A 12,808-nucleotide genomic window follows, 5' to 3' on the forward strand; every position below is an offset into this window, starting at 1 on the left:
TTACAAACCTCCGTGCACTGCTAAGCCGGACTCCAGGCTCAGAAAAGACCTGAGGGGCTGGAAGGCGTGGCTTCTGCTTACCCTCAGGCTCAGAACACCCAGAAATGGAGGAGAAGAGAGAGTAATGAACAACTTGGAATCACTCAGGGCAGACCACAAGAAACCTGCAAAGACTCAGGCCACCAGGGAAATCGCCATCAAAACCGTAGCTGGCACAGGTAAAGATATGGTGGTGCAGAGATCACTCACAACAGGATTAAAAGTCATCAGAAAATATAAAACCGTAACCAGCAATAAGAACAAATACTGGGCAAGGAGAATGTAGGCTTCAGAGCCGTCTCATTACAGACACTTTCCCTCTGCAACAAAAGGGAGTTACAAGCCATGCAAAGACATAAGAAACTGTGGCCCAACATGGGAGATATTAATTTTAAAAAATTAAAAAACAACTATTTCTAAGGAAATGTGGATATTACCAGGTGCCCCCACAAAAAAAAAAGAAAAGAAAAAGAAAAAGTAGTTTTTGTTTTGTTTGTTTTTGAGACAAGGTCTCGCTACATAGTCCTGCCAAAACTCCCTATTGAGAGCAAGCTGACCTCCAACTCAGAGTGGTACCTGACCATGCCTCCTAACTCAAAACAGCTGCTCAGCCCTGTCCTGTGTTCTCCTGTCCACTGCCCATAGTTTGAAATACTCCCCCTTCCCCGCAGAGAAGAGTGCACTCTAGGAAACACCACGATGTAGGCGCAATTGTCTTAACCAATATATTTTATTACAACTTATTAACTGAGCGTACATCACTTATAACCCAACTAACCAAAACAATAGGAAAAGAGGATTAACCGGCACAATAACAAAACCTTAAGGATATCAGTTCCGAGGAACGATTCTCCTGGCGTGATCAGCAGGATTTCTTCTGCTGGAACCTGGAGTAACCAGAACCCGGAACCTCAGCAGGAGCCAGAGCCCTGAAGCCTTCCCTTGAGCTGTTCTCTCTAGGAGCATCTCAAAGTGAAGCAATGAACAGCCAAAACTATCCGCAGTCTCCAAAGGCCCCACCTCCAGTTCTGGGCTCATTTATATATCTCCCCCCAGAGGCTGTTCAGGGATCTTCTCAGCCGGCAACAATCAAGCTCCCACAGGAAGTGGTTGGTCTTCTAGTGGATTAACATCACCTGTTCTCTCACAAGACCACTCAGATCGTAACGTAAACAGGTTTCTATCTCCTTCACCACAACATCTCTGACCTCTCCTGACTAGAACAGAGGTGTGAAGGAACTGCTCCGTTCTTCACCCAGCCCACACAGCAAGAACACCTGAAGCTGCACACACTGTCCTATTTTGTTCATCGTCAGTGGCCCTGAATTTCTTCCTTACCTTATGCCCCCTCACTGCTTTGAAGGCTCTACCAAGAGCTTGGCTTTCCCTCCACTTCCCGAAAAGGAACTCCATCCACTCCACTGTTAGCACAGGAGGTGCCATCAACCCGAAAGATGGAGAGAAGTCTCTTCTCACCACTAGCATGTAGAAATAAAAATAAACAAACACCCTATACAGCAAGAACCACTCACACCCTACAGTAAGAACCACTCACACCCTACAGTAAGAACCACTCACACCCTACAGTAAAAACCTCCACTCACACCCTACAGTAAGAACCACTCACACCCTACAGTAAGAACCTCCGCTCACACCCTACAGTAAGAACCACTCACACCCTACAGTAAGAACACACTCCTTATTCCTAATACCTTTATATTGCCACTTTGTGGAGATCTCCAGAAATTTAATTAACACATAACCCAACTATTTGATACAATTTGTAAAAATGCATTCTAAGTTTCAAATCATTGATTTTTTAAAACAGGTCCTTGCTGTGTAGCTCTGGCTAGCCTAGAACTTGCTGCATAGCCCTGGCTGGCCTTGCAAATCATGAAAATCCTCCTGCTGCAGACTGTAGGAGGCTATAATTACAATTGTGAGCCACTACACCCAACTATAATCACCCTACATTCTCTCTTGAACTCAGAACCAGAGACATTAGATTAGGGCTCTCAACTACTGGCCGACTGTCTATATGAATGGGGTATTACTGGAACACAGCCACACCCATTTATTTACACTAACTCTGCTAACACGCTACAAAGCTGAGTAGAGACCACAGAAAATCTGAGGCACATGCAGCTGGGGTTGGTAACAAGAGCTTGTAATCCCAGACCTGGCGAGACAGAGACAGACCCCTAAGGGAAGCTGGCCATTCAGCCAAGCACACCTGCTGTCTCAAACAGGAAAGAAAAGGTGGACAGCGTGTGAGGGGCAGTAGCACAACACCCAGGTTATCCCCTGACTTCCACATGAATGTTCATACATGCACATACGAGCACACGCACACACACGCTCTCTCTCTCTCTCTCTCTCTCTCTCTCTCTCTCTCTCTCTCTCTCTCACACACACACACACACACACACACACACACACACACTAATTAACATACCTATAACCTCATGTGATCATCTTTCTATATGATAAGAGTGTTCAATTCACCTTTAGGGATTTTTGAAAGGCAAATCACCTTGCCGTCCAAGGGCACCCCAGGACTTCCTCCTGCCCATCTGAAACTCTGTACGCATCGTCTCCTTTGCCAAGCAGCCCGTCCTCACCCATCCCATCCCTCTCTACACCAGCCTGCTCAGCGAGCTTGGCTTTCCAGCTTCCACAGAGACCAAGCGCTGCTTCCCTTTCTTTTCCTGGTCTGCTCTCTCACTACGGTGTTCTCTGTGTTGCCGGTGACACCGCCCCCACTCAGCACCAGCATGTTACCGCGCACACAAGCCAGTCTTTCCAACCCATTCACATACTGGTGGGCACGACATTCTCCCCAAACGTAGGCTATTGTGAGTGCTGCTGCGTTACGTGCAGGAGTGAAGACGTGTCGCCAAAAGTGGAACTGCTGAATCACATGGCAATTCCATTTTCAGGGTTGGTTTTTTGTTGTTGTTGTTGTTGTTGTTTGTTTGTTTGTTTGTTTTAAAGAATTTTCCCACTATTTCCAAAATGGGTGAAGCACTTTACATTTCCACTAAAAAATGTTTTCCATTTCTTCACATTCTAGACAAAGCTCGCTATCATTCATCTTCCCAATAATAGCTTTTCTAACAGGTGTGAAGTGATTATCGTCTTAATTTGCACTTCTTACTGTTTAGTGGTGTTGGACATAAACTTTATGTATTGTTTGGCCTTTTGTACATCGTAAGAGAATTCTCAAGTCCTTTGCCTGCTTCTAAATAGGTAGTTTTCTTGTTAAGTAGTTTGACTTCCTTAATTTGGAGATGACTCCCTCATCTACTGTGTGACGCCGAAATATTTTTTTCAATCTGTAGAGTTCATTTTGACTTATTCACTTAGCACCTCTTGCCGCAACCTGCTTCGCACACTGATGGAGTGGCGCCTCCTGCCGGCACTACCGAGAACCTCAGGGCTTGCTTATCATGCAGAGCTGAGGGGAGAACTTAGCTGGTCTCAACAGGAGGTGTCCCTGTAGGCAGTCTCCTGCATCTGGGGAACGGAGCTCAGTTGCTAGTGGTACACAGTGATGAGCCATTCTCACTGAGCCCTAAGGAAAGCCATCCGAGCTTCGCCCACGGAAGGCTCTGCCAGTCTCAGGGGACCTCGGGGGCCGTGGCATGGCCGCAACCACGCCTACGATACGCATTCACGCAGGACATAACTCACTCCGGGCTTTGCTCTGCTCCCTACAGCCTCTGCTGCTCAGGTGATTCTAACTTCAGCCTCTGGTTTCTGTTTTTACTTTGAGGTCGTGCCTTTGGGGTCATGTATGAGAAGTCACTTCTGAGACCAGTATCACGTACCTTTTCCTCTGTGATCTTTGGGGAGTTAGTAAAACTCCGGGCCTAAAGGGCTTCACTGGTGTGCTGGCTAGCTATGTTGTTGTTGTTGTTTTGAGATTTTGGTTGATTGGTTTTACTTGGTTGGTCTTGGTTTTTAGTTTGGTTTGGTTTGGTTTGGTTTGGTCAACTTGACCCAAGCTAGAGGCATGTGGGAAGGAGCCTCAGCTGAGAAAACACCTCCATCAGGACATTTTTCTTAACTCACCATTGCAGCAGGAGCATCCATCCAGCCCCGGGCAGTGCCGCACCTGGGCAGGTGCCTGTGAGGAAGCCGTGCAGAGCAGCTTTCCACGCCTTCTACTTCACTTCCTGCCTCCACGCTCGAGCTTTGAGCTCCCACCCTGGCTTCTCTCAAGGGTAGAACAAGCCCTTCATTCCCACGTTGTTTTGATCATGGTATTCATCACAGAAACGGAAACCCTCAGACAAGGGGTCAATTCTACCAAACACACAATAAAGTAATAATGCAAATTGCCAAAAACTCCCCCAGCAAATTAGGAGGCTCCATTCCAGAAAGTAATCATCACTGACACACCAGAACCAGCCCAAGTGAGCAGAACATCTGTTATCAGACCAGACATATGAAGAGAAAGTGAAAACAGCCCTGGGGGTGGGGGTGGGGGTGGGGGTGGGGGTGGGGCTGACCCTGTGGTTAACAGCGCTGCTGTGGCAGAGGACCTATGTTCAGCTCCCAGCACAATGTGCGGCTCCAGAGAAATGCAATGCCTCTCCCCACCATGGGCATGCACACTCCCACGCACATATCCACATACGGAAACACATGCACGCACATTTTAAAAATGAAGAAAATAAAAATAGCCCCAACCTGGCAGAAAATGCTTCCAAATGGTAAAGAACTATGCAGTAAATGAGAGAATTCATAAAATTCAACAATAAGAGGAAAGTGAATGTGCAGAGATTTGAAAGTTTCCTCACTAAAGAAGACAAAAAGATGGCAAGTGAGCACACAGCAAGATACTCAACATCATTGTCATTAGAGAAATGCAAATTAAAGGCCAATGACAGCCGAGGAGATGGTTCAGCAGGGTAAGGCCCTAAGTTCCATCACAGGTCACCCACAGTGGACCTACTCCACTGTCACTGACCTCCACACAAGTACTATGGCATGTCACATGATTGCGGGTGCGCATACGCGCACTCACACACACACACACACACACACACTGAATGTTTTAAAAAGGAGCAATGAAAGCCAGACTTTAATCCCAGCACTCAGGGAAGCGGAGACAGGCTGATCACTGTGAGTTCGAGGCCAGCCTGGTCTACAAAGCAAGTTCCAGGACTGTCAAGGCTACACAGAGAAACCCTGTCTCCAGAAAAAACAAACAAACAAACAAAAAAAGCAAAAAAGAAATGGAAGCCTATGTCCATCAAAGACTTCCATAGGAAAGTTCAGTGGTTTTTATAAGGAATAGTCAAAGGGCACAAAACAACCCAAGGGAAAGCAATGGGTCTGTCCACAAATTGGAAACTCTTCAGAAATTAAAGGGACAGAATGAGTCTCAACAGACTGTAACACACGATTCACTCTACTTACAAAAAGCTCTAGAAGGCACCAACCAATCTGTGCTGAGACCAATCTGTGCTGAGAACAGAGACCAACGGGTTCCGAGGGACGAGGAAAGGCAACGGGAGGGGGAGGGGGGCTAAAAACTTTACTGTTTTTATGGTTGTTATTACAGTGATCACTTCAGGGATATATACATAAGAGAGAACTTCCTGAATTCTAAACTTTAAATTGTACAGTACAAATTATAGCTCAGGGGCAAGAGAAACAGGTCAGTCGGTGTTGCAAACACACAGTGCTCATGCAGAGGAGCCAAGCTCTGTTCTCAGGACGCTGAATTAGCTAGCTCACAACTGTCTCTAACTCCAGCTCCAATAGCTCTGGAGCGCTCTTCTGGACTGCTTGGCTCACACATGTGTGGGGACACTCCTCACACATGTGTGCATACACACATACACACCACATACCACTACACATACACGCACACACGTGCACATGCATGCATACCACATTACACACATGCACACACACACACCACATGCACACACATGCACATATGTACACACCACATATACACACATGCATATGTATAAACATATGTGCACATATACACTACACACATGCACACACATTTACATGCACATGTGCACATACATGTGCACATACCACATAATTCAAAAGAATAAAATTTTTAAATTGCAACTCGTCGAAGCACTTGCAGGGTATGCAGAAGGCCTTGGGTGCAAAGAGTGAGACACAGAAAAATAAAAATTAATATGGTACAATTACTGCTTCTTCTGTGTCAGTTTAAAGAAAAAATAACTCATTAGTGCTCAGTTTGAAGGCACTAAGGAGGTTAAGCATGCTACAGCAGTCTGGGGCGTCAGAGAGGCCTCCCTGTAGTCAGGCTAAGAGAGAAGTCAGCCCCAGAAAGAGCTCCAACAACTGAGGAGTCTAGGAAACAAGTGCCAGGGTGAGCCTAACGGAAATAAACAACACAAAACCTACTGCACAAGGTCAAACTGAACAATCCATTTGAAGTATTTTAATTTCCTATCATGTTTTACTAATATGAATTGTCTATAATAATTTTACTTAGAAGACAAAGACATGAAAACAGAGAGCATTCAATTTTTCACAATACTCACAAGTTGCCTATAATTAACAGTAAAAATTCAATATAAATATATCATTTAGAGAGTAGCTTAAGCTTGACGTGGTAGCACATAGCTTTATTCCCAGCACTTGAGAGGCAGAGACAGGAGGATCTCTGTGAGTTCAAAGCCAGCCTGGTCTACAAAGTGAATTCCAGGACGGCCAAGGGTGTGTAGAGAGCTCCTGTCTCAAAGAAAGAAAAGAAAAGAAAAGAAAAGAAAGAAAGAAAGAAAGAAAGAAAGAAAGAAAAAGAGTAGCTCAGAAAAAAATAATTAGATATTCTAAGCCTACCTCTGTGAATGATAGAAAGCCTCCTACTTCCTGCTGGCAGAATATGCTCATTTTAGTTATGAAAATCATAATTCTACTATAAATACATGAAATTCAGAATCCAAATTTGACTAACTTAAAGGTCTAAAAAACATATATAGAAAAGCTAATGATTTTTAAAGTACTCAAGACATAAGTACTTATAATCCTATATTTACAAATAATTCACATACAGTAAGATATTTTCCAATCTCAGATTTAAAGAAGTTAGAGTGAAAAGAGTCAAAGCTACAAAAGCAAAAAACAGTCTTTTTCAAAACAACAACAACAAATGTTGGTTTTCATAAATAAAAATTTAACTTCTCTACAAAAATATGTTAACTAGCTTCTAATAGAAATATCACTTATCATGGCTAGAGAGATGACTGAGAGGTTAAGAGCACTAGCTGTTCTTCCAAAGACCTTGAGGTCAACTCCCAGCAACCACATGGTGCCTCACAACCATATATAATGTGATCTGATGCCTTCTTCTGACATGTAGGTATACATGCAGGCAGAGCACTCACTGTATAAATAATAAATAAATCTTTTTTTAAAATATATATCATTTATCATTTCTACAGGTGGATTATATCAGAAAGTTTTCCAACCTAATGTTACACAATGCTACTAAAATATAACTTCAATTATAGTCTGCTGTAATCTTTCTCTATTTGAAAGTGGAGTGGTGTTTTCTGAGTGCCACTCCCAAAGTCTTTGGTCCAGTATTAGAGAAAATTGGGCGAGGGGTGCCTTACTGTTGTTAGAAATGTCTTATAATTTTGAATGTGTCATTCTTTTCAAATGGAAACAAACAAGACTAGAATGGTGCTGAGATCTCAAATATCCCTTCTGATACTGTGCTTGCATTTCTCCCCTCAGTCATCAATAGTCAGAACTAAAAAGGCATTTGAAGAATGCTTCATGCCCTAGCTGAAACGTCTACAACAGAAAAAGACTAAGGTAACATACCAATTAGTCTTGACACCGGCTCACCAAGATTAATCAATCACTTTCTATGTCTGTAGGTGAGGCTGCTAGCGCTTGGCTTAGTAAAGACTTTCACGGTAATTGGTAAGAGGGGAATGTCAAGTTCAGGGTTTCCCCGTGTGTTATTACTTCAAATGCTGCAAAGCACCTTTCAAAAAACCTTTCAAAGCTCACAATGTGCTTTACCAAGAATAATTCTCTCTGTCTCGATGACTGTATCCTTTAACATTAAATACACTTGCTTCGCCCTTTAAAGTATGCATGAAAGAACACAGACTCGCACTGCTTATATTTACCCTAGTAACCTGTGTTTCCTAGGGAGGTTAAGGAATCATGGGGATAACAGCTTCCCAGGGATGACTATTCAGTAGTAAGTTCAGGACGCACCGTCATCTAAGTGTATCCACGCTAACATGTACTCACCTTCTGCTCAAAATGCACTTAGCTCATGAATCCCCTTCAGCCTTAGCTGGTCTACTTTTTAACTTTCTCTGTGTGATTTCTCTTACTAACTGGGACAGCATCTAAGTGAAGTCACAGACTGCTGACCTAGCTGTTAACAAGCATCCCTTCTATAAAACACAGTACTGGATTGCGTGGCAACACTGTATCCTCGTCAGACAGCTGGAGCAGATTCCCCATCACAAAGGCCAAGACCCTTAGTTATACGTGATCAGACTATCCTCCCCTTGTTGGCTGCTTCCAGCCCGTGTATTGAGATAGTCTCTTAACAGGTAGAAGGCCTAGCTCTTACTAGGACAGCCAGAGGAAACAAGGTTACCGATGGGGCATGATTTAATCAAGATCTCTCTTCGCATTATAAAACGTATTTAAAATTTTAATTGGTACCTCTCTCAAATTATTGTAAATGCACTTGTAAAAGTTATGCATTGATTCCAGGACCTTAACCTTGGAAATACTTACTCCTCCAAACAAATTTTCTGAAATTTCACCTAAGATTTCCCTCTAAAAAATAAAAAATAAAAATAAATAAATAATTCTCTTTAAAGTTTAAAAGTGTCCTTTTAAAACGAACATTTTTACACTGAATAAGAGGCATTGTTCTAACCATCAACAGTGAAAGTGTAGCAAACAGAGTAAAGAAAAATGTGCTGCAGTTAAAGCTCCAAGCAAAACTATCCTGAAATATAATAGTGAGAGCCATATTCTTACCTCTGCCTCAGAGCCAGCGATATTTCAACTAAATTTTGCTATCATCTTCACAACAAATAACCATCCATGTATATAATAGAACTCCACAGCCACAGTCTGCCTGCAAACTTCGCGTTAAGTATCCAGGACAAGCTTTCTTAATGACTGCTTTTACCTGCAGGGTCCTCGCCTTCCCCGCAGCCACCCCACTTCCTTCTCCAGCGGGCAAGAATCTAATAATCAACCAATAGGAAAAAGTGTCTTTACCCCAGAGATACACCCTCCTTAGCATCTTCGGCTTCAGAAAAAGCCAAACTTGTGCCCCCCTACAACTGTCACAGGTCACTCAGCACCAGATGGCCCTCACAAGCTCGGCACCTCTAGACGTGTGTGCCTTGTTCTGGAGCAGAGCTGGTTTGGAATCACGACTCAGCATTTTCTGAGTAACCTTGATTGAGTTAACTTTAATTTGCTGCCGAGATTTCTCTCTGTGGATTCTGAGTAGGAAGGGTTAGGATCCCAGTGGGTTATAGACATGTGGGGGAATGAATGAGAAAGAGGGTCCACTAAACACTTACAAGGTACAGAACACAGTACGCCCATGTAAACCCAGTTCCCCCACACTGGATGATTCCTAAACTGGGAGGCGAGCTCTGTGACTACAGAGAGATAGGAGCCGGGCCACAGCTTTAACCTTTACACCTCTGACTTCTCAGGCTGTTCATGGATTTTTCATGAGTTATTTCCACCGTCCCTGAGACAAACAGATGCTGCCCTGATTGGTGGAGTTTGGCACCCTGGCTGCTGAGTGAGAATGCGCTTCCTGCGCTTTGGAATGACAAGCCGCTGAGGACGTGCGGAAAGCACCGAGTCAGCCAAGACTGGGCGCCGGCTGGAGCTCCCACGGGGAACAGCCCCGGGCTGGAGGGGCGCAGCGCGGGCCCCACTCCCGGCAGCTCGGAACACGAGTTGCCCGGAACCCTGAGGCCAGAGCGGGGCGGGACGGGGCTGAGGTTCGGGGTCCCGCGCGGAGCCGCTACTTACTTGAACCTGCCCTGGCAGTGCTGGCATTGGTCCCCCACCCAGCCCGGGTCGCACAGGCAGGTGGAGTTGACACAGCGCCCCGAAAAGCAGGAGCCAGTCCTCTCGCAGGGCTTGGACTGGGACACCTGAGCGTAGAGCGCCAGGTAGAGGAAGCCATAGCACAGGAGCCAGCTGTTCCCGTCCAGCGGCAGCCAGGAGGAGGCGCCCCCGCCGCCCGCCGGCCGAGCCCTGCACAGCCCCGGGGCGGCCGGCTGCGGGTCACCCGAGCGGGCCCGGGTCCCCGGATCCATCTTCCTGGGCGCCCCGGCCCGGAGGGGCTGCGCTCGCGAGGGTGCACGGGGATGCCGCCGAGGTGGGGATGCCAGGCGCAGACGACCTCGCCGTCGCCGCCGCTGCCGCCGCGATCCTCGGCTCCTCAGCGGCGCCGGCCCCTGTCCCGCTGTCCAGTCACGAGCGACGGATCCCAGGCGCGGCGGCCTCCGATCGGCTGCCTCGGGCCACGCTCGGGCATCGCCGGCCGCTCTCCTGACCTTGTCCTCGGCTAGCCGAACGGTTCAGCCGCCGCCGCAGCTCCGGGAGCGGAGCGGCGAGCCCGCGGCGCCCCGCGCTCGGGGAGGGGACCCGAGGGGGAGGGGACCGGGCGCGGAGGGGGGAGGGGACCCGCGCGGCCCCGCCTTGCCCACGGCCGGCGCCAAATGCCTGGGCTCTAAGCGCTGCTTGCCCGGGAGGGCGGGGCCGAGCGGGAGCCCCCTAGTCGGGCGCGTCCAACGTGAGGAGGGGGGACGAGAGGGCGGACGTCAGCCTTCCGCAACCCTCCCGGCCGTCCGAGGCCTCGGGGCGGGCGTCTTCCCGCCTCCCGACATTGACGGTGGCCGTGACCGCAGCCGCAGCCCACGCCGGTTAGGGAAGTCCCCGCAGCCTCGCGCGCTCGGAGGCGTCCCCCCCCCTCGGTCCACGCGCTGTGGTCTGACCCAGCCCCTGACGGGGACCCGGGACTCCCCCGCGCGCGCGCCCACCGGGCCAGCACCGACGGGAGGGCGTCCCCCAGGTGTGGCCCGCGCCGCGGAGCCCCACGGAGCCCCACGGAGGAGAATTCCACTCCGGCTTCGTGGCTTTAGCGGGAAAGCAGCCCTTGCACTCCTCGGGCCCAGATTGCCTAAGTGCAGTGCTTGCCCTGCCTCCCGCACGTTTCTTCCTCTGCTTCTTCTTCTTCTTCTCTCTCTCTCTCTTTTTTTTTTCCCTTAAAAACTCCCAACTACACACAAAGAGCTGAGCATGTGCAGCCAGCAAAGATTTAAAGGCACCGCGGTCTGACCACGTTGTAGGGTCTGCGGGGACAGGGCGGGGTGGGTGGGGTGAGGGGCTGCGAGGGACGTGAAGCTGTTCCCGTGGGGGAGACCTCGAGAGCGGGCAGCCCTTTATCCGTGGAACTGGGGCTCCCAACCCCCAACAAAGAACTGCGAGGTTCTGAGCCCCAAGCGCCACCCATCCCGAAGCTGCCTCGGAACCCCACGGATCTCCTTTTCTGCTTGTCAGTGTTTCCTCCCTCATCTGGGACACTATTCTGTCTTGAAAAATACTGCAACATCCGGTGTTGTTTCTTCTTCGGAGAAGCAGAAGTGATTCCCAGAAAAGGGTCCCTTCCCTTTTCCAGCGGCATTCTATTTCTTCCGTAAGGTGACTTTCCAAGATTTGATGGCATAAGCTGAGATGTTGTGTCTTGCACTGCTGAGCTTTCTCTACACAGGCCTTTTAGCTGAACCCTTGAGAGGAAGCCGCGCACAAATTGCAGGCATTCACCCTCGAGTGCTGTTGGAGCTCCACCAAGGAGCAGGCGGTAGGAACAAGAATCTGAAACTCCCCAGACATTTCTGACAGCTGGAGGAGAAAAGTTTTGGTTGTAACCACACAGTCATAATATTATTGTTAAGATTCAATTCGAGTTTATTTTGGGAATGATGTACCCACGTCATCTCTTTTAATCTCCGCCATCCCCCCACCCCCACCCCGGCCACCACCACCACTTCGAAGAGAAAATCTTCTATTAACCCCATTTCTCAGATGAGGGAAGAGCGGGAGAAAGGCTGAGGTGGTGGCGGGTAAGGGGGGAAGGGGGGATAGGACCGAGTAAGGCCTCAGACTTGTGGGCCTTTCCAGGGTTTATCAGCCCGCTTCTATTTGCCGCCGCTTTGTTCTACTTTGGTGAATAAAACATAAGTGCTGGCTTGGTTTGCAAATACCTCAACAATGACTTAAGAGGAAAACAAAGGTCCAGAGAAAAGGCTCCTCCGAGAGCAAAGAAGAAAGGCAGCTGGTTCTCACTAGTACAACAAACAAGTCCGTCTCCACTTCACAATAGCACCAGCCATTTCCCCACTTCCACTGTAGGATGCTCTTCGGAAAGAAGGGGGGAGGGCGCGTTAAAAGAATATTACTACAGGCTCCTCCTTGTCATTCCAGTGACAGGGGGGAATCCACACGTTTTAGGATCCACCATCTGTGAACAGTCCCTGCTGCCTTCCCAGTCTTCTCTTCCTGCCAGCCAAAGTTTAAAACCAGCCTCATCTCTCTCGAATCTAATGTACAGTCACTTTCAAACTTGTGAGGAGAAGCCAACCGTCAACCCTCTGGCGAGAATGACAGTAATTCAAAAGGCACAAGAGAGACTGCGCCTCTAACAAGAGGGGTCACAGCTCGCCACACAGGCAGTAGCCTGCGCTTG

The 12,808-nt window shown here is 47.9% G+C and overlaps 1 protein-coding gene across 6 annotated transcripts in view; it reads right to left on the reverse strand.

The window, feature by feature from the left end:
- The window catches only part of ATRNL1 (attractin like 1), a 566,124-nt gene extending 555,353 nt beyond the window's left edge, over positions 1-10,771 (reverse strand). For 4 of the 6 annotated variants that reach the window (XM_084800215.1, XM_084800217.1, XM_084800219.1 and 1 more), the window contains exon 1: positions 10,087-10,760. In XM_084800215.1, the coding sequence (XP_084656341.1) occupies positions 10,087-10,376 (290 nt within the window). In that variant the 5' untranslated portion in view covers positions 10,377-10,760. Of the gene's footprint in view, positions 1-10,086 lie in introns of all 6 variants that reach the window. The other 2 variants (XR_014782800.1, XM_084800216.1) reach the window with 2 other exon arrangements.
- Positions 10,772-12,808: the final 2,037 nt, after the last annotated feature.

Source organism: Acomys minous (assembly GCF_964271855.1).
Source record: "Acomys minous genome assembly, chromosome: 2".
Taxonomy (NCBI): Eukaryota; Metazoa; Chordata; class Mammalia; order Rodentia; family Muridae; genus Acomys; species Acomys minous.